We start from the raw sequence: 22,880 nt of genomic DNA on the forward strand, positions 1-22,880 counted from the left end.
CCAGGTCAAAATTACATTTAGAAAGCAAATTATATTTTGAATAAAAAACACAGAAAATTGTAAAAGAGAATTGGGTGGTAAAACAAACACACTCTTAAAATTTGCTGCATTGCATCTTTTAGCAGTACTGCTGTACTCCACATGTGGAAACTTTGGAAACACCTTTCACCCAGCAGACCTTTCTCTCTCTGGCATATCCAGTCTATTCTGCAGGCCAGTCATGTCTGCAGCCCCACTTCAGGCCCCCTCATCACTATCCCAAAGCACCACCCATTCCACATGTCCAAATCTTGTCTATCCAAAAGACCTGATTTCACTTTACGTGTTCCATGGAATCTTCCAGACAATTCTTGCCCCCATGGCACCCTCTTTATTCTGAACTACTGAGGCTTACTTAAGGTGGGGGTGGAGAATAAAATATGTTCATCAATTGCTAGATACCAGGCACTATGGGAGATGCTATACATACGAGGAGGAACCCCTCAAAACCCCTGTAATTTATTTGTCAAAAGTTGTGTATTTATTCTTACATGTTTAAACTTCAGTCACCTTCAAAATACTCTCTATTTGATGCAATACCGCTATTGAGACATTTTTTCAACTGCTTAAAACAGTTTTTGAACTCATCAATTTTGGTGCCTTTTAGTGCTTCTGCCGTTTTTTTGTTTCCTTGCTTCCACATTGATAAAATATTTCCCTTTGCGGACTTTTCATCTGGGGGAAAAATAGTCACTGATAACGAGATTGTGTAAACAGGGAGGGTGGGGCATAGGGGTCACTCTCCTTTTGGTCAAAAACTACTGAACACTCAGTACAGTGTGGGCAGGTGCATTTGGAAATCAGTCATCATAAAATGGACAAACACGTTGCAAGAATCTTTAAAACAAATTCACTGTAGCCAAACATAGCCTCTCACAACAACACCAACTGGTACACCGGTACAGATGGGTTCCTAGAACACTCACCTAGTGGGGGAAGCCTGTACTACAAGGGGCCTGCCCTCCAGAAGATAATTCCAGTGGTCCTCCCTTGTATTTACTTATAGAGAACAGATTAAGTGAATCTGTACAAGTTAAAAAGTAGTCCTCAACCTTGGCTGCATATGGAATTAACTGAAAACCACTTTAACAATACTGCCTGAGTCCCATACCCAGAGCTCTGATTTCATCGGTCTGACAAACAAGCTGGGTGTGGGGATTTTAAAGCTTTCCAGGTGACCCTAATGAGCAGCGTTGAGATCCACAGAACTAGCTGGAGGCAGAGCCCAGGTGTGTGTCTCCAAAGCCCAGGCTCTTTTAGTGCCACGCAGATATTTTTACTCAATTATGCATTACTTATTATTATGCTATAATTATTTTACATGTGTGAATTATAAGCCTGGGATCTGATTATAACCTTTTGAGGTTTAACATAGTTAGAAGGTTTAAATAAGTCGATTCACTAAAAGTGCTCAGAATATCTCTAGCACCTGGCAGGTGCTATGAAAATGTTAATTATTTTTTTAATTGTTGTGATATTTTAACACCAATAGCATCTAACAGGGTAGCCACCTCACTAAAGTACTAAATTAAAATTTTGCCAGAGAGTAATATTTTCTTTTATGTTCCCCAGTTTCTCTCTCACAATACCTACACTTCTTCCTCTTTCTGTGACCATTTAGTAAGCACTAAACTAGATCTACTTTCGAATTTTGTTATCCATGACTATTTCCACACACATATTCACATAGACAATTCTGACATCCCTGACGTCATGAAATGCAAACTGCGCCATATTCATCCCCCGAAAGGAGAAATTCTTCCTGCTAAAATTAATGTAACAGCAGATACTTCTGTTAGCAGAACCACGAATCAAAGCCAGAATGGTTAAAAGCTCAAAAATTGTTTGAGCGCTTATTTTCTAACTCAAAAAAGTAGCTGGGAATATTCAGCTCCTCAATATTTTAAAGTGAAACATTTAGTGGTAACGTAAGCAAGACATTTAGGATAGAGCAACTTATCATTGTAGATATCAGGATATTCTCCACAAAGGAGATAAATGACCACTTCGTGTTTAATGTGCTAGTCCACATTCCATTTCTGAAAAGACAAACAAAGAAAAATCAAAAATCATTTCTTGGTGTTTTTCTAATAAATTATTAATGTAACTATTCACACTGAAAGCCGAAGTGTTTTGGATACATATTACTTTATCAATAAAACAGAAAAGATCTTAACTACATTGTAAATATTCATTTATTTCATAAACATTTATTAAAGCTTATGACCTAATTTGTGCCTAAAGTCTGCTAGTAACAAAGGCAAATATGGTATTGTAACTGTGCTCAATACATTAAATACATTATCCCATTAAATCCTCACACCAGCCATGTGAGAACAGTGCATACTTCATCTAACAGCTGAAGAAACAAAGGCAACAGAGCTGGAAAGAGGTGAAGAGATTCACATCAAAAGGCCATCAATCAAATTAGGGAACTAGCCTTAAAATAATAAATTATCAGAATGTTAAAGTAATATTCTTATTGGATTGCTAACATAAACATGAGTTAAACTAGTAAATACTTGTGGTCGAATAGCTCAATATTAGTGGCTCTCCACCTACTTTGGTTCTATTAAGGCCCTAAGGTACTATTTAAAAATATAATTATTTTTTAAAATTATTTTAAAATATACTTTTTAGTTGAGTAGTACCTGATCACTTAAGTTTTTATAAGTATGTGGTTTCATGGAACAGAACTCACGCCTGATTCTAGCATGAACTATGTTATTTCAGAACATTATCATGCAGTAGGATTCTGTTTGGTTGGAAGGAGGCCATGCATTGCTCCACTCAATTTGTATGGCAAGAACGGTCTTCTCACTGCAACTTCTATGATGATGTGCCACAGTTGAATCCTAAGGTTACTTGCAAACTATAATTTCATCAGTAGAAACTGAACCAAAGCAGGTTTTGCTGTCTATTCCAGGCCAATGGATCGTGCCTTGCCTTAGTTGTTCAGACAACAGAACCTGTGACTGGAGAGAAATAACTTGGCAGCCCTACAATTGCCAATATGGTGTCCTAACTAAGTCTCAGCTGCAGCAGTGCCTGGGCGGAAGGAAGGTAGGTACTGGATCCAGTGGGGGAAGCCTTTCATTTCCACCACTTGCAGTACCAAAGGCCACATAGTCATATCTGCTAAACCTATTCCCTCTTTCTTACTCTGCAGAGGATAACTAACAATATAAATGTTATCAGAGAAGAGCCTTAACAATTCTTGCTCAAAAAACACTCAGTTATTTCCAAATAAGTCTCCTTGACAGATGGAGGATATTAAAGTCATGTCCTGTGCTGATCCAATTCTATGCTGGTTTTCTCTGCACAAGTGGCTAAGAGCCTGCCGTGTCCACTGAGAGTTGGCAGTTCCGGGCAGCTGGCCTTGTCAAGCGTAGCTCTAGCAAGGCACAGCAGTCAAAACAGACATCTGGAGCTTGCCCGAGCAGCGAAATGTTACTGCATGTAAGACACACTTCCGCTGGAGCTGAGAGAGTGCATGGCGCTGTCTTGACACACTAACCTTCCTGATTTCTTTCACATTCCAGAGCAGGTCTCGCATGGACCTCCTTAGGATGCTTTTCCTTTAGCGTGGCTCTAAGCTGATTTCCTGGACATTCAGTGTCTTCTTGCTAGGCGCGCTCTGACTAGGTAGATTCCAGCAGAGCTCTCGGACGTGCAAACCAGGCACATAGACTGACGTGCTTGGTTACCATAAAGTAAGTAAGCCTTATCCAGATTTTCAAAGCACTTTTTATTTGATGGGAAGTTCCTTAAATATTGTTTATAAGCTCTCATACACGGGCAAGATTGAGTTCAAAAACTGATTTATATAAAAAAAAGCTCTATTAAGTGCATAAAAAAAGGACACTGGACTGAATGCATGCTAGTTTTTTTAGGTTAGGCTGTTGCTCATATTCTCTCCTAGCAAAGAATTTCAGAAGAATGACAGGGGTGAGGGGTGGGGCAGAGGTGGATGTCTTCTTCATGGTGATTACAATGTAAGCACCCCTATTTTCATGATTGAGGCTATCTCTAAAAATAAAGTAGCAGTATTAGTTACTCTTTAAAAAGGAAGGAAAGAAAAGCATTTAGACATTTAGTAACTGTCAGGTAAAATTATTACTAACTGCCAGTTAATATTGTTACTAACTGCCAGTTAATATTGTTATTAACTGAGCATTGGTTCTGTACAGGAACTATGCTGCCTTCTTACACCTTACGTCCAACCAGACTGTTAGCTTCATGAGTGCAGGAAATATGTGTGTGAATCATTGCCATAATCTTACTACTAGCACAATTTTTGATATATAATAGTTGCTTAATAAATATTTGAATAAACAGATAAGTTAAAGTCTTCTTTATTTCTAATCATAGCTCGGTGAGGTAGGTATTATATCTGTTGTTTTCCACCTAAGAAAATTAAAGCTCAGAGAGATGGAGTAATTCATCCATGATCACACATGTCTGCAAGTGGCTACTACATAGGCATTTTTAACCACCAACTTGGACAATCCAACCTTTATAGCTTAGGAAATGCAGGACTGGAAGCAATGAAAGCAGTTGTTGCCATAACAATCAAACTTCTCTAAACCCTTCAGAATGCCATTCCAACCTCAGAATTTACAGAGTTCAGGAAAATTCCAAGCTGTCACAATCTGTTAGCCCAAAAGGCAGTAGATGTTAATTTAAGTTCATCACTGAATTCCATGGCTTTGGACATGACATACATTTCTTTCTCAGACTCATTTTCTTCATCTGTAAGATAATAAGTCTACATGGTCTAATCCTGTACTGTAGATTAATCAACTTTGTAGAAAGCTTTCCTGTCTATCTGAAGATACCATAGACTGAGCAGCTTAAAGAGATATTTATTTCTCACATTTCTGGAGGCTGAGAACTCCAAGATCTGGGTGCCTTTTTCCCGTGTCCTCAACAAGGCAGAGACAGAGAGCTCCAGTCTCCTCCTCTTCCTGTAAGAATTAGCCTCCACCCTTGCGACCTCATCTACACCTACTTACCTCCTAAAGTCTCCACCTCCAAATACCATCACATGGCAGTTAGGGTTACAGCATATGCATTTTGGGGGGACACAGACATGAAGCCCCTAATATTGTCTTTGCTGATTTTAGGCTAATTATTACCAACTCTTCAAAGTAATGGTAAGACAAAGGGAAGATCACTTTTTCCTACTTGTTAGACAGAGTCAAAAAATAAAGGCCTATGTTCACATTAGGCGATTCAGGCAGAGGCTGGCTAGCTGACTTCTCAGCAGAAAGGACTTCTCTTCATGATCTTCTCGGTACAGAGCTGTCCTTCAGGCCTGCATACTCTGAAACTCAAAACCACCAGCACGCTGGCTGTGGTCCTACAGAGACTGTTTTGTTTACCAGGATGCTAATTTATTCTATACACAACAGGGAGGCATTGCACATTTTAAGCAGAAGAGCTGCAACACCAGAATCATAAAGCTCATCCCACAGGAGACTGCCTGGGGGAAGGAGGAAATGGGTGCTGGGGAGGTGGAGGCTATTTAATGGAAAAATTCAGTCATGCAACACTGAGGATGCAAAAAAAAGTATAGAGTATGTATAGAATAACCCCATCGATGGAAAAACTAATGCACACACGCTCACACACACAGAATATTTCTGGAAGCAGCAAACAGTTCAGAGTGATTACATAAGTGGAAAGGGGTGGAAGAGGGGTAAGGTGGTGACAGGACCAGCTACAAATTTTTCGAGGCTCAGTGCAAAATGAAAATGCAGAACCCTGCATTCCAAATTATTAAAAATTTTAAGAAGTCAACAGCAGCATGATGAACCAAGCACAGGACCCATGAAACTGCCCAGGCCACATGCCCATGGAGTTAGATCTACAGTAAAGTAGGGCTGGTAAAAGGTGAAGAGATCTGTTTAACTATCTGTATTATTTTCATTTTACACTGTGAGAACATTTTGTAAATCTAAAAATCTATGTTTTAAAATATTGTATACCTCAGAACTAGGTCAGAGCAGTGGGAGTGCAAAGGAGGAAGAGCCAGAGGAAGATCATTTATATGGAATCACAAGGCCTTGTAATATACAAGCAGGTACATACACTCATACACCACACAGACAGAGATAATTGTGTAAACATTTACCTATGAGGTACTCATAGGTAGTACTCATACCTATGAGGTACTTATTCTGTAAAAAACTCCATTAATGAATAGGAGTAGGTTAGCAAAAGGTTTCCCCAGTACCTCTATGTTTCAGTTTCCATGAGAATAATATAAACATGCAAAATGATCCTGAAACTCTTATCTTTCAGCACTGGAACAACTAAGTTTTCATCCTACTCAGAATTTTCTAAAACATCATTCTATTTCAAAGACAAATAAATGTTAAAGCATAACAATTACAAACATAGAAAAACAAGTAATGAATATTTTAGACTTAAGCATATTATATACTGATTTGGGGGGCAGGGGACTCTTTCAACTATGTCAAACATTCAAGAAAGCAAACATAATGTTTAAACAACATTCTACAGAAAATCATGTGAGGACGGCAGGGCCATGGAGTAGTAACATCCTCATGTTGCTACAGTTCTTATCCCACCAGATAAAGTGATTTTTTTATTTAGTGACTCCATTAGAGCAACTACCGTGCCATATCAGAAACCGTGTGATATCAGTTGTCCCTAACATATTACCACAGGGGAGAATCCAGACGATCACTTATTAAGTTCATAAAAGTATTTATAAGTTCTGTGATGTCATGTTGCTCATTCATTGAACTTTTGTGGAGTGAAGCATGTGTTCTAAGTGCATACATCATATTCCTTCAAGGTGTTGAGTTTCTAAGAGAAGACAAATGAGAGAAGTGTGATCATTACCCCAGTCTGGTAACTGCAGACAAGGGAGAAGCACAGAGGCTGCTGCCTGACCCAGGCTCACAGGTTCTGGAAAAGATGCTGGAAGTGATAGCTACAGACAATCCACCAATCACATTATTTTGAAATAGTTTAATTAAACTAAAAAAAATTGGAATCTTTATTTTTCCCCCAAAGAATCTGTGGTGACAGCTATCACTCAAACCTAGTGTTTTCTTTTTTTTAAGGAACATTATTCCTTTTTTTAAATTTTTTTTTTTATTTTAGAGAGAGGGGAAGAGAGGGAGAAAGAAAGGGAGAGAAACAATGTGTGGTTACTTCTTGTGTGCACTCAACTGGGGACCTGGCCCACAATCCAGGCATGTGCCCTGACAGGGAATCGAACCAGTGGCCCTTTGGTTCACAGGCTGACAATCCATTGAGCCACACCAGCAAGGGGCCTACTACTTTCTTTGGTTCCCCTCTTACTAGAGGAACAGAAGGTGGAGGTAATAGATGATGGGCAGGGATCAAGCAGGTGAGGAGTGTACTAGAGATGTTTCTGAGTTTCTCATTTTTTTGGTAAACTCTAATTTCTGCATCTTGGATTATGTAAAAGTAGGAGTACACCTAAACATGCATATTCTAATGGTGTATTAGCCTCACTAATATGAAAAATTTCAATTAATATGTGAATCTGAGATTTTTACAACGAGAATCCAAAAGTTTCACTGTTACCAGGAATATGTAGTACAAATATATTGTGCTACAGAAAAAAAACCACAGAACTTTATTTTATATTCGAATCAAGGCAAGCTTCAGCTTTTGGGGATACATTGAACTGAGTTATCTGTCTCCAAAGAATGAGATTAAAAATCAACAGGATTTGACTGGGCAGGTAAAAATTATTAGAAATGACTACTTGAAAATTCAGATAGTTTTATGCTTTCTTTAGAATTTCCAAGTAGTCATTTTTTTCATTGAATTTCCTTATGCTCTTATTTTGACCTTTTGCAACTTTTTACTACTGTCTTACATTGATGAATGCAAGAATATACTTGGAAATATTGGGTTGATTGAAAAGTCTATATGTTTTTTTCTGTAAAATAAAAAGACACATTTTTCATTTTTACCAATAACTTTATTGATTTGGGTATTTTGAGTATATCAGCTGTCTCCCATGTGGTATAATGTTGATCATTTTCAATTAATGTCTCAACTTGATCACTGTCAGCTTTAATGGGTAAACCTGACTGTGGAGCATTATCCAGTGAGAAATCTGCAGCACAAAAATTTGCAAACTACTTTTGACATGTTCAATCAGTCATAGCACCTTCTCCATACACTGCACAAATCTTTTTTTTGCATTTCAGTTGAATTTTTACCTTTCTTGAAGTAACAAAGCATAATATGCCAAAAATGTTGCATATTTGCTTCCATCTTCAATATTAAAATGGTACGCAAAAATTCATCAATTTTCATGTTTTTTTAAATGCACACTGATATGACAGCTGTCACAATACCACCTAACCAAATTATTCCTAATGAAGTTAAAGACAATTGAGAACTGCTAGAGACAAATTTTTGGCCAACTTGTCAATGCCCAACCTGTGGGAGAAGAACAAGACACATATCAGCTGAGATTTTAAAAAGTGTTCAAGTTTCTGGTAACTTTGACCAGGAACCCCACTGGTACTTGAGCAGGACAGAACTTTCTGTACTTCAGTCACTTGTCTTCATTTCAACAAGGTGAGCAGGGACTTGGTCTTTGGAGGGAAGAAGGAGCAAAGTTTCTCCTGGACACATTTGTATCCTGTTTCTATGGCATACGTGTTTGTGTATGGAGGGCAGGTAAATGGGAGACTCCTTTTAAACTCTACATTTATCCAAATATGAGTTATTTTTAGGTTTTTGCATATATGCATAGGTTTTGTGATGTGTAATCCTGTTGAATCAAAGCAAAATCAATTGCAAAATACAAGCTGTTTTCAATTATACTCTCACACATCTCTCTACATATATACAAACCTTTTACTTAATAAACTCTGAATGGAACATTTATAAAAATTTATCAGAGCATAACTTTGTAATCACAGTGCAAAATATATAGGAAATAATTTACAAATATGATAATCATATTTGCAACTGAAAAAACTCAGGAGCCTTACCAAATTGAATTTAAAAAGCCCTTATTTTGTTTGTCAGCTGAAAACAGTTCAGAATTTAAACCATTAATTAATTATCTGAGAAAAGAGTGCAAGTAAGAAAGGGAAATATAAAAAGACAGTACTTGCTAAAAGTACTTGAATTCAGCTGTTAAAACAGGAAATGTAAGTTGAATTTTAAAGTAATGTTTGCAAGTTAAGTAGTATCTTGGACTTAAAGATGTTTAAACTTTTGAAGTGTGGCTAATTTACAATAATATTTTCTTACTAGTATGTAAATTCCATTATAGTTACAAAAATCATTCATTGTTGCTTGTCAGTTTCAATAAAAGGAAAGGAGGGCCCCTCTCCCTCACCAGCGAAGGATGACCTATACTCAGTGCCCACAGTCCAAATAGAATGGCAATGGAGATGAATAAATTTGTTCCGAACAGCTAAAAGATGTCTAGGTGATCTTGTTTAGTTGTTTGTTTTCCTTTTTTTTTTTTGCTAGACTTCATGTGTTTGAAAGTGATTTGCCTAAATGTCAATTTACATTTGTTCTTGGCCCCAAAGAACAATTTGGTGGTCATCTATAGCCAATTTAATCAAAATGCATCATTAGATAGCATTCCTTGTAATCATGTTACATTCCACAGTGTGAGCTAGATTTTCATCATACCCTAAATAAGCTTAGCCATCTAATCAGTTTCAACTTCATATAGAACTGAATCACCTCTTGCCTCAGTTAGAAATGGGTATTTTTCTTATAAGAACAATTCTGTTCAATCATGGGCCTGTCAGAATCAATCATGGTGAGCTTTGTAAATATATGGATTGTATTTGGCCCTGGATTAGAGTTAGTGAGTTAAACGCCTATTCACCTCACTTTCATTCCCTTTATTTTAAGCTGTGAGAGCTCTCCAATAAGGAGGTACTGCCCAGATTAATGGACAAGTAGCTCCTATTGCAGTCCTATGTAACTTCCCCTCCTGGAAGGTTCCAGTGAATTCTGGGGTGGAGCCCTGTTGGTATGTAATGCACTTTATTGGATCTGAAAAAATATCCTCACTTCTGTGAATGTTGAAGATAGAACCTATGCAGGAGAAAATGGAGGAAGAAGGAAACAATTTTTTGAAGGTTTTTTCCCTCTCTATTGATTCTACATATACTTAATTCTTTCGCAGCCTCAACAGATCAAAAGAATCTAAGAAGCTAACAAGCTTCAGACAATTTGCTACCTTTATTGACTCAACCCAGATAACCACCAATAATTTTCTTTTCATTTCCTTATAATTTAATTTGCTAAGTTACCTTGGTGATTCTGGAAAAAAGCAGGTAATGGAATAAAATACTTACATCAGCATTGTTTTATATCATCATTCCTTCATTTGTGATGAAATAAAATAGGATAAAAACTCTTTATTGTGTATTTACATTAAAAAGTCCCCAAATCGTGGTAATATTTCCACTAATAAATGATATTTCTTGCTATTACTTATAGCAGGACCCCTATTTCTCTACAAATAGAAGTTCTTTTATGCATCATGTGGATTATAAATTAGCCTTTCATACACTTCACACTTTTGCTAATTTACAGGTGGAAAGTCTGATTTTAGAGTTTAGTTTTTCTTCAGGAAAACTTAGCATGTAGGAGAATGTGGTAAAGACTAGCTAAGTATTCCTCAAACTCATTTTCTCTTCTTCCTGGCATGTAGCTTGACTCCATGTCTCAGTCTCCCATGGAATTTGTTGTGACGCTGTAAGACTGAGTTCTAACAAATGGCGTGTGAGCAGCAGTGATGTGCCCCGCTCCCAGGCTGGGCCCATCGGAAACCGGGCAGCTCTTTATTCCTTTCCCCAATGGGATATCAATGCCCACGGAGTTCTAGGAAACCATAACTGAAGAAGACACAGCCCGATCATCCTCAGACTCTGAGTGAACTCCCTATCCCAGCCCCACACATACACCTGCCTAGGACCACCTGGACTGTTTTCCTAGGGAAAAATAAACCTGAATTTTGTTTAAGCCATTGTACCTTTAGGAGTTCAATTTGTTATAACACTTAATATATCCCATTGAAATATAAGAACTATAACTGAGAAAATAGAAATGAAAATAAAGATAATTAAACAATTTATGTTTTTAAATAAGACTATTTGAAAATAAGCTTCAAGCTTTACTAGATCCTAAGAACACGATGTGCTTCTAGGTCCTGTGGTCCATGAAGGTATGTGAAAAGGCAGAAAGACTACCCACCTTTATATTTTTCTTAATACGCACTGCATGATGAGTCTCAGGAATGGAACAGATACAAACCTTCCCTAAACACATCCTGTCTCCAGCAGATGCTCTGAGATCCAGGCTCTCATGACACACCCCGACACAGGTGTTTCTGCTATGCTCCAGAGCCCACCTTAATGGAGACAGGCCCCCCTCACTGCACTGCAGAACTGAAAAAGAAATACTGCACAGAAAATTGCAATTTAATCTTTGGAATAAAGTTGGTCTTGGAATCCCAAATGTGATTAACATTATTCCTGTGATTGGTTTATTGAGCCAAGTTTGATCCCAGCTCTTTTCAGCAATCATTCTTCATAAGTAGAAATAAAGCTTATTTAACCTCATTAGTACTAATTTTTTAAAGTTTTTATTTATTTATTTTTAGAGAGAGGGAAAAGAAGGGAGAGAGGGAGAGAAACATCAATGTGTGGTTGCCTCATGCCCCCTACTGGGGACCTGGCCTGCAACCCAAGCATGTGTCCTGACTGGGAATCGAACCAGTCACCCTTTGGTTTGCAGGTTGGCATTCAATCCACTGAGCTACACCAGCCAGGGCTAGTATTAAATTTTTATATGAATTTTCAAAATACTTTTTCAACAAAACAGATTTATTGTTATTGATGCTGCCATTGCTGCTTTTTATTATTAACATAAAAGCCAATAGATGTTCATTTTAGAAAATACAAATGAACAAAAAGAATAAACTGTCATCTTCTAAACATCATGGCTGTCAGGTATCTTAAATAGCAGCTCAAATTCCAAGCGTGAGCACGACTTCGAACAAGGCAGGAGCTGCATTGCCTTTAGGCTTAGAAGTCACACAGCATCACTTGCAGCATGTTCTGATCAGGGAAGAAGTCATAGCCCACTGGGGTTCAAAGAGAGGGGATGTAGAACCTACCTTTCAATGGCAAAAGTGTCAAATAACTTTGGGACCATGCTTTAAAAACTACCGAAGCTTTATTAGTATGTTGGCTGCAAGTAACAGAAGACTGAAGTAGGATGGGCTGAAATAATAAGGACATTTGTTTTGCAGCATAATCAGAGGTAGAGATGTCCCAGGCTAGTTCAGTTACTCGGTTGTTCAGAGCCTCTGTGCCTTCCATCTTTCTGTTCTTCTAACTCAGAGTATCAGCAGTATTTAGTCTCACGGGCACACTGAGCTACATGCAGCAGCTCCGGCGTCCCAAGGAATTAGATCTCACATCCAATGAAGAAGATGGACATTGACTAAGGTTGATCAGTTTTTCTTAGGAAAGCAAACCTTTCCTTCAAGTCCCCAGAAATCATCTCCTCACACCTCATTAGCCAAGACCAGACCATGGTATTCCTCCTTGGCAAAACCTATGGCAAAACATGCTTGGTACTCTTACTTTCTAAGGTGAAAGTGAATGCAGAGAGGAAACGAGGATGTGAAATCCCCTGCAGAGAGGAAAAGGAGATGTGAAATCATTGTTGGTAGGGCAGTCCTTTCCCATTTCCTCTCATGGTCCAGGTATAAAAGATGATTACATTTACATGGCACAGTAGGGTGTACTAGAGGTTGGCTTGGAGGGTATCTGTATAGGATTTGCTAAAAAAAAATGTTTTCTTTATATTTATAAGAAAACATTTAAATAGATGTTAAAAATTGAATTTGTAAAAACTCCAAAATAAAACCTTTCAAATGTTTTTTAAAGAATAAACTGTTATGATATCACCACTTTAATCACAGTTAAATGTCCAGGACTTACTTTTCTATACACCCCCATACTTTACTTTTAAAAAATGCAATCATTATTTCTATTCTGATTGTAATTGTCTTTTGATAAAAGCTACTGTGAAATCTTCCCCATCATAATACATCCCTGTTACAATATCACTGTTAACAGATAAAAAGAATTCAAGTATATGATTATATGTTAATATAATCAATCTAATAAACATTGATGCTATTTTGATTTCCTTTTCTTCTTTCTTTTTTTGTTTAATCCTCACCTGAGGACATACTTAGAAAGGAAGGGATGGAGAGAGAGAGAGGGAGAGAACCATTGCTGTGTGAGAAAGACTGACCAGCTGCCTTTCTCTCACTCCCCAGCAGGGGAGGGCACCCCAACCTAGGCACGAGCCCTGACCAGAATCAGACTGTGACCTTTAGGCTTATGGGACAATACCCAACCAGCCGAGCCACACCAGCCAGAACTGATTTATTTTTCTTCTAAAATATATTTTAGTAGACATTCTTAATTGTTTTACCAAATTAAAATTTCTTAAAAACTGCCAATTTATATATACAACAGCAAAGTTTATTAATCTATTTGACAAATTGAGAAGCAGGTTTTATGCCAGGCCATATTCTGGACATGGGATTCAACAATTTAAACAAATAAACAAAAAACAAAAACTCTCCCTCCTGCAGCTCACACAGTAGTAGATGAGAGGATCCATTTCCTTGAACTAAAAATATCACAGGGACTTGTACAATTATGGGTATTTTGATGGGGGACACTAGTTATTTTAATGTTTTATTGAATAGGTAGGCTTTCATAATTGCTTGCTGATTATTTGTATTTCATGATCCCATATCCTTTCTTTGATTGCATATGCTAACCAACACCTGTGCATGCTACCATAAGGCAATAATTTTCACCAGAAAGGAGAGTTACTTAGAAACTGTATGGATAGTTATGAATATTTGTTATGCTAAGTAAGACCTTTTAAAATACAAGTTGACCTACAAATTTCCTCTTAAATTCATCAAATTGAATGATCTAAAAGATATAAAGACTGAATGTGAATCACGTGACTGAAAAGAACCTCTCTAATTCCTGTTATTTTTTTATTGTGTGTGTGCGCTTAAAAGAGCTGACGTTTTAAAGTTAGGCATTATTTAGTTCAGAATGCCAATTAACCTCTTACAAAAACTGTGTTACCTACAAAACAAGGAATATTAAATTCATAACCACAGCCTTGGCCAATGTGGCTCAGTTGGTTGGAACATTGTCCTGCACCGGCTGAAGGGTTGCAGGTTTCGATTTCCCCATCAGAGCTCATACCTAGGGTTAGGCTTTAACTCCCAGTCGGGGTGCGTACAATCCCCAGTCCAGGTGCACTGGAGAGGCAACCAGTCAATGTTTCTCTCTGACAGCTATGTTTCTCTCTCTCCCTTTTTGTCTAAAGTGATGAAAAAATGCCTTCAAATGAGGATAAAAACAATCACAACTACATTTTCATTTTAGTTATATTTTATCATTTCCACTTTTCATGGATAGAATGGTACTTGGATCAAATAATTCTCTAGAAAGCTGTCTTCCAAGAGTTGTGTCTACTAAACTTGAAAAATACTATCTAGGTATTTGCGGTGTAGAAGAACTTGTTTTGCAAAGGACGATGGTAACACTTCTCCCATGCATGTAGCTCTTGTTATTCACTAATCAGCAATGGAGACTCGACAGATTGTTCTGAGTGTTGGTTTGCTCAGGGTGATGATCTTTCTTCCAGTAATCTCTTCCAGAGTGTCAGTTTCCCCATTAACCCTACAAGTCCTGCTGGGGACTGTAGCAGTATTGGTAGGGCAAGAAAGAAACTACTATGGTTTAGACATTCTCTGCCTACTCTGACATGGCCCTTAAATGAGCTAATGAATTTGAAGTGCCCAGCAATGCACTGGAAGGCACACTGGCAACGCTCAAAAACACTGCCTGCTTTTCCTATGTCCTCATGCTAGTTCACATTCACAGTGTGCTTACCGTGTGCCAGGAATACGATAAACATTTCAAATCTCATTGGAGTCCTCTAAGGTGGTGCTATTATTATTCCCACATTACACATAAGAGGGTGAACTCTTTTAGAGGTCACATAATTTGCCTCAGATGATCCAGTTAATAAATAACAGTACCTAGAGTTCTGAAACATGACTCTTTTACCTCTGAAATGCTATGGTGGATGCATCTTCAAATAACCCACTGAAAAAACTAGAAATCTAGATTTTTTTTCTCTCTCAGTAACACGGAGCTACTTCGATTTAAAAAAAAAAAACACTTCTGTATCTCTCTCTGTAGCCCACAGTACAGACACCCAGTGATCTTACTGGCTGCCTGGAGATGCATCTTGATACTAAAATGAAAAGGACCTGGGAGGAAAACCTCCGGTGCCAACTGAGTTTAAAAGCTGGTTCTCAATGGCCCATTATGTATATTATGAGCTGAATTATATTCCTTCCCAACCAAATTCATATGCTGAAACCCGAACTCCCAGTGCCTTAGATTGTGACTTTATTCGTAGAGGGGGCCTTTAGAAAAGTAATTAGGGTAAAATAAGGTTGTATGTATTAGCCCTAATCCAATATGGCTGGTGTCCTTATGAGACAAGAAGATTAAGACACAGACATGCATGGAAGGAAGACCAAGTGAAGACACAAGAAGATGATCTTCTATATACCAAGAGGAGAGAACCTCAGAAGAAACCAATCATGCCAATACCTTGACCTTGGATTTCTAGCTTCCAGAATTATTAGAAAAAATTTTCTGCTTAAGCCACCCAATCTGTGGTACATCTTTATGGCAGCCCAGCAGACTAATACAAAAGGAGTTGAATACTTACTAGTAACTGAAATTAAGAGCTTCCCTGATTATTCAAAGTTCCCTTTTAAAATACAGAAATGTCAGCCAGAAAAACGAACAGAAATATTTATAGGTCAAATTCAGTAAGAAGAAATTCAAGTGATTTTATCAATTATTTTTCATACAGAATTTTATTGCCCCAAATGGAAGTCAACTGAGAGGATCAGTGATTGAGGCCTTGATACCTCATGTCATTCAGTTGAGCTCGATGATGCTCATGACATCGCGGTATATGATCTGAGGGCAAATTGCAGGTGCTTCCTGGATTTCTGCACACAGCCACTGAAATATAGTTACCACAGAAAGAGTAAACCTTTGCAGGTTCTCACTAGATTTGCTGTGGATAGGGAAATGTAGCAGTGCCTGAGAATTATGGTGAATGAATGCTGTTAAAACCAGAAGTACCAAGGGGAGGGGGGAAGGGATAATGGGGAAATGGAGGAAGAGTTTTCAGTAACAACTATAAAGGACACATAAACAAAACGGGGGTGGTGGAAGCAGGGGAGGGAGGTGGGGATGGCTGTGGTGGGGAGGGAGAGGTGGGGGGTAAAAGTGGACAACTATAATTAGACAACAATAAAATAATTTTTAAAAAGAAAAAAAACAACAAAAAAATCAGAAGTATGTGTATGACTAATGGAAACAGAAATATCAACAAAGAGAGAAAACACTGAAGAACAAAATAAATGTTATCCAAAGACAGTAAAAGAAATTGTTTCTAACAAAAGTCTCTTTGACTTTCAATTCAATAAATATTTTTAAAGTCTATGTATTGTATTACAGGGCAAATTAGAAATTAGACATTAACCCTGACTGTGATCTCAAATACTTCTTGTTATCATATGAGAAAAAAAGACATAGACATAAATAGCCATAATTTCATGTAGTCTTTGATAAAATCTGATAGGAAATAAAAATTGTGATGAAATCAGAGGACAGTGAAGGCCATTCTGGCTGGGGCATTGGACATTTCGTCAGCAAGCTGCAAGCTGTGTGGCCTTTACTCTGCTGGGGTTGCAGGAGGAGACGCTTTCTAGGCAGGTGGATCGGCACAAGAAAAACAGATGCTGTTGAGTGTGAATCATGCTCAGTGAAAAAGTTGGACTCTGAGTGGAAACATTGAGAAAATGGGGTCATTGACACTGCACTTGGAATTAAAGCACTTGGGTTTGAGTCCTGTATTCCTCATGTAGTAGATTTATAACTTCAGTCTCCTGAGCCTCAAACTGCTCATCTGTGAAGGAGAAATAGTGACTCAAACCTCACAATTATGAATATTAAAAGTGAGTAACCTGTGTGAAATCTCCACCTAGCAAAGTCTGATACGCAATAAAAATTCAGCAAATGTTAGCTGAACCTAAGGAAGTTAGATTGGATTCTATAGGAAACAGGAGCCAGTAAGATTTTCAAGCATGAAAGTGTGATGACCAGAGCTAGACATTTGGAAATGTATCCCAATTATAGTGCTATCCCAGTAATACTGCATGTAGAATGAAATAGAGGGCAGCCATTGTGCAAGAAGGAAGACCCATTAGGAGAGCAGTATTAACAATAGCACATCTTTGAAGCCTGAAGCAGCGTTGTGCTGGGGGACAGGGTGGGGGCAGGTGTGGGAAGGTGGGGGTGGCGGTTGGGGGGGGTGAGAGGCTTCTGGGGCAAATGGTATTAGGATATCTGCCCTGGGACATACACAGCTGTTCAGAAAACCAGATCCTAGTCCTCTGGCTCTTTTCTCAAGTGATGGCATGACCTCTACTGAGCTATGTAACTGCTATGGATTCCAAGTTTTCTCATACACAATAAAAAGAAATAGGAAAATCTCTAAGTATTCCTAGAGCACAAAAATACTTCATGCTTATTTGAATCAATTAAATTTAAGTTGATTAGATGAGAAATTAAAGAGCATAAGGGAGATAGAGAAATTGAAGATGACATGAAGCAAAAAGCTTTAAATATAAGTTGGTGTGTCAGTAGATGATGAGATTTCTAGGAATATGGAAGGCAGGTTTGAGGAGAATATAATGAATGCCACTTCCAACAGTTTGAAGGGCTGTTCTTCAAATACTTAGTTTTGTGGATTTATGAACATTCAACAGATTATCTTATATTATCTTCTATACCATGTAAATGCCAGACTTAAGAGCAAATATTTTTTCTTTAATTTGTAGATTCTTTTCATTGGAGATTCAACCAACAGAGGGATAATGTATTATCTGATTGAAAGACTGAATGAAACCTTGCAGGAATGGCAGAAAGTGCATGGCACTAAATTCTATCACAATGTCAATGATGGGAAGACTTCAATCAGTTATTCCTACTACCCTCAGTTCTGGATAAGCCCTTCATTGAGACCAACATTTGAAAAAGCACTTGAGCATCTCTTGCAAAGGTACAATGGAACTATTATGAACAGCACAATGCCACAATGCGCTGATGTTTTACGAGCAGTCATAATTGCTCACCATATATCAAATGTGCTGAAAAGCTTAAAGCCTAAGTAATATGGCTGAAAACGAGTGGGAAATGACAAGGCAGTCCTGCGATTGGGATGCCAGATATGGTTCAATAAAATGTGAGGCAATGTCGTTAAAATGTTTACCATCTGTTTCAAGGCTGCATGTGTTGTTTTTCTTTCTGGATTTCAGATCACGTCCCCTGGAGAATTCAGGCCAGACTATTTTGGTTGTTGGTGGTGTTCAGTGGCTTAATTCCAATCACCTGCAAATTATTCACAAGGTTTTGAAGAGGTACATTTCTGCAACAATCATTGTCATTAGTATGTGAAGTAAAAAAAATTACTCTTGATGTGACTGAACTTTATCAAGATTTTGTTTAAAGAGCAACTTGTTATTTAGAATTAAGTACTTAAAGTCTACCTTAAAATATTCCAATCACAAGATGGTTCTTCAGTATCCAAACTTCGTTTACTGCAGACTGAAACATGTCCACTGACACATAAAACTCTATCTGAGCAAAAAATTAATGTACATCAAATCTTTAAAATGAGAAATTAGTCTCATTGCCCAATTATCACATTCTAAAGGAATTCCACTTTTTTTTTTTACATAAACACAGACATCTAGAAATGTAATTGAAGTTCATGACTTTAGAATTCCAATTATTTCACAGGGAAAATTTGCTCAATATCCTCGTGATCATCAAAACACTGGGAATCGGATTTCATCTGCCAGTGGATGGAGTACATTTTTTAACACAGGTAAGGCCATATCCTCCAGGCTGTGTGACCTTCGTGCTTCCTGTCTTTGCTGGTACCTGAAAAAGGACAAAAAGGCACCACTCAATATTAAGCAACCTTTATAAAAATCATGCCCTGTCTGGTGTGGCTGAGTGGATTGAGCACCAGCTTGCAAACCAAAGGGTCACCAGTTCAATACCCAGTCAGGGCACATGCCTGGGTTGCGGGCCAGGTCTTCAGTAGGGGGCCCACGAGAGGCAACCACACATTGATGTTTCTCTCTCTCTTTCTCCCTCCCTTCTGCTCTCTCTAAAAATAAATAAAATCTTTTAAAAATCAAAGGAGATAATATACTTATGGATTGATTTCAGATCAGTTAGAATTATTCCAGGAGATAAAGAGACTGTAACCCATGATGCGTTGTAAATGCTTTGAGTTCTTATAAGCAGAAAGGGAGTGCCAAACTCTGAAAAAGTGAGAGCTGATGGTAGAGGTGAGAGACTATGCTTTAAGCACCTCCTTTTCCTAGGAATGCTTCACACACCTTGAAAGAATCATGCTGAAACCAGGGATGAAATCATCAGTATTAATGTGTGCTTTGGGAAAGAGTGACTTTTTTGAAGACGATATCTGACACTTAAAAAAATCACCTTTGAAGTTAGCATCATTAGTTTTTTTCTTGGGTTGAATATTCATAAATGAAAGGAGTTAGAGGCCTCTGACCAGTTCTTATAGAATATAGTTAAGTTAGTCTTAACACTGAAGAGAAGTCTCAAAAAAGGACGGAAAGACAACATCTGTAGGTAAAGGAACCAGCTGCTCTTGTTCAAGCCCAGAGAGTTCTTGGCAGTTGGGTTTGTGTGTGGTGGCTCAGGGGACCAGGGGCCAGGGAGCTCAGGGAATGCTGGGAATTGGAGGGGCTCGAAAGCAGTCCATTTAATATGTACGGTGAGGAAGATTTATTTTTGTGTCAAGGTTGAGTGTCCCTACCTTTCCCCAGCATAAATTACATAACCCCCTCTCTTCTCTTGAAACTTCACCTGCATGGACACCAGATCTATGATGCAAAAGCAGGAGAACTGGTAAAAAGTGGCCCAAGAATGGCCTCCAAATCTAGCCCTTGAAGTTGGGAGGGGTTAAGGAATCGAGGTATTTAGGATCTGGGGTAGCTGAAAAGTTTGAGGCTGTTGAGAATAAAAGGAAGTGTCCCTTGATAATTTTTGCTCTGGGTTCTGAGTTGAAACTCCCTTAATCTTATCTGAAGGCTACAGGTCAAGATTGATATTCCTTCTTGAGGACTCTGGTAGCTCCACTTTGCTTCTTTTATTGCAGCTCCTCACATATATTTAGGTTACTAACTCTGAATCAGTTCATCTCAGCAGGCAGCAAACATTTCTTACTATCTACTAGATATAGTGTTACACATTATGCCTGACCCCTGGGCTTAGATGGTGTTGTTCATCACTCCTTTCAAACTGAGGAAAGACAAAAGGATTGAGCAAGAGGCAAGGAAAACAATACAATGAAAGAGACAGGGATAATAGCAGTGGAAGCAGAAAATAAATCTGAACTGCTCCTCGTATGCTTGCACAGCCATTTGAAACTTGGCCTCTGCTTTCCTCTGTAGACTTACCCCTCACTTCCACTCCATGTGCACCCATGTACGTGCACACTCACAACACCACTGAGCTTGGTCATGCTGACCATGTTTGAGTTTCTCAGACATGTCATGCTCTCAGTCACTCTCCAGGTCTCTGAAATCTTGGCTCTCACTGTCTCACCACCTCCTCACCTGGGTAACTTCCAAACACCATTAGAGTGTTAGTTTAAATGCTATTTCCTCTGGGAAGACTTAATGGGCAAACTATACTCATGGTCTATTCCAGCTATGAGCTCCTATAATATTGCCTTGTGTCCTCATGCATGTCATTCAACAGATACAGTCCATGGCTGTCTGTCTTCCCTGCTGGAATAATCTCTGCGAGAGCAAGGACCAGAGAGGGAGGATTGCATTGCTCATTCTGGTACCCCTAATCCAAAACACAATAGTCAGTGCATAGTAGACTCCTGAAAAATATTTATGCCCGAATGAGTGAATGATACTTTGTACGATTTGGCTGCTCCCAGATTGCCCCTTCAGGACTGAGACATTCCCCTGGGCTGCTGGAAATGTGGACTAATGATGACTAACACCTGAATCCCAGCAGGAACTGCCTTTCACTCCAGAAACCCAGCTCGCCCATGCAGGAGTTTCAACACTCAGCCCCTTTTCCTTAATTTGGGCCATCATCTCCAAAGATGCTTCCCAGTCCTAGGACCCCTGGTGGGATCCACAAAAGCCTCTGTTGCAACCACATCACTCTCTTGCAGGTGTTAATTCCAAGACCACCCTCTTGTTAGCCCCCTGCATACAAATTTCCATCCCAGAGTCTACTTCCCAGAGAACCAACTTTTCCCTAGAAAACTTTTTCTAGAAATTGCTTACTGTAAAGTTCTATATACTATTCATAATTAAATATATTAAAGTTGATAAAATGCTTATAACTGGACAAGCAAAAGCCTACAAACAACATTGACCATCATTTCTCATGTGAGATCATGGAAAAAATTCTTATCTGTCTCTTCCTTTGTATTTCTCCTTTATGGACCTTTTCTATTTCTTACTTTTATTTGGGGCAAAACACTCCTCTTTGAATGTAATGTAAACATAAGTATATGAGCACAGTGAAGACAGAAAATTAGACATATTAGTACTGCTTCTTTTACCTTGCAGTTGGGTTAACAAATGCAAGTAATTTGCATTTTTACCTGGAACATGAAAATAATTTTGTTCTTTAGAAAAGGCATAGAGAGTGCAGTTCCCTCTCTGTCAGTGTGGGTTTGCCAGGAAACAGACAGTAAAGAAGATTAGCAGAAGGGGATTTATGAGGGAGAGGCCTGGGAAAACTGCAGAGGAGAGGGGTAGGCAGGAAGACTTTCAGATCCCAGCACCCAATGCACATCACTTGATCTCGCACAAAGTATTTTCTGAGTTCCCTATGTATTGGGACCTGTGTTTTGCTGTGATGTATCTCATATGAAGTGTGTGGGAGAAGGATAAAGTACACAGGAAGAGCCTCAGACAGCAGGTGAGTCTGAGAAAACCTTGGCCAAGCAGATCCTGGAGCTAGAGTAGAGAAGGAGTTCCTCTTCTTGACAGTGGATGAACTAGAACTTTCATGGAGTGTGATCATTGCCTTGGACATGGTTGGGGAAGGGGGGAGGAATATGATCCAGAGAAGCAGCAGCTGGAGCTGTCATTCAATTCTACTGCTCCCTCCCCAAAGCACGATCCCCTGCTCTCCTTCCCCACCCCCATCCCACTGGCAAACCTGTCTGGGTACTGGAGCCACCTCTTGAATCCTCACTGTCCAGCTGTCCCCTTGTGCCTGGCAGAGCTATTTCCTTTTCTTTACTATCCAGAGCCCAGTATATTTGCCTGTAATGAAAAACATAGTGAATGTATACATAGCTGTTTCTTCTATTGGAATGTAATGTCTTAAGAGCAGGGGCCATGATTTGTTTATTCTTCTATTCCTGTCACTCAGCTCAAAACAAATGCTAATTAATATTCATTAGCCCTGGCTGGCATAGCTGAGCGGATTGAGCGTGGGCTGCGAACCAAAGTGTCGCAGTTTCGATTCCCAGCCAGGGTACATGCCTGGGTTGCAGGCCATGACCCCCAGCAACCGCACATTAATGTTTCTCTCTCTCTCTCTGTCCCTCTC

At 38.8% G+C, this 22,880-nt stretch overlaps 1 protein-coding gene across 1 annotated transcript in view; it reads left to right on the forward strand.

Annotated features, from left to right (window-relative positions):
• CPED1 (cadherin like and PC-esterase domain containing 1) overlaps positions 1–22,880 on the forward strand; it is a 275,507-nt gene that overhangs the window by 232,256 nt on the left and 20,371 nt on the right. Inside the window, 4 exon segments of the mRNA XM_028525677.2 lie at positions 2,966–3,102; positions 18,086–18,306; positions 18,563–18,664; positions 19,047–19,134. Of these exon segments, the coding sequence (XP_028381478.1) occupies positions 2,966–3,102; positions 18,086–18,306; positions 18,563–18,664; positions 19,047–19,134 (548 nt within the window).

Source organism: Phyllostomus discolor, chromosome 10 (genome assembly GCF_004126475.2).
Source record: "Phyllostomus discolor isolate MPI-MPIP mPhyDis1 chromosome 10, mPhyDis1.pri.v3, whole genome shotgun sequence".
In the NCBI taxonomy this organism is placed as follows: Eukaryota; Metazoa; Chordata; class Mammalia; order Chiroptera; family Phyllostomidae; genus Phyllostomus; species Phyllostomus discolor.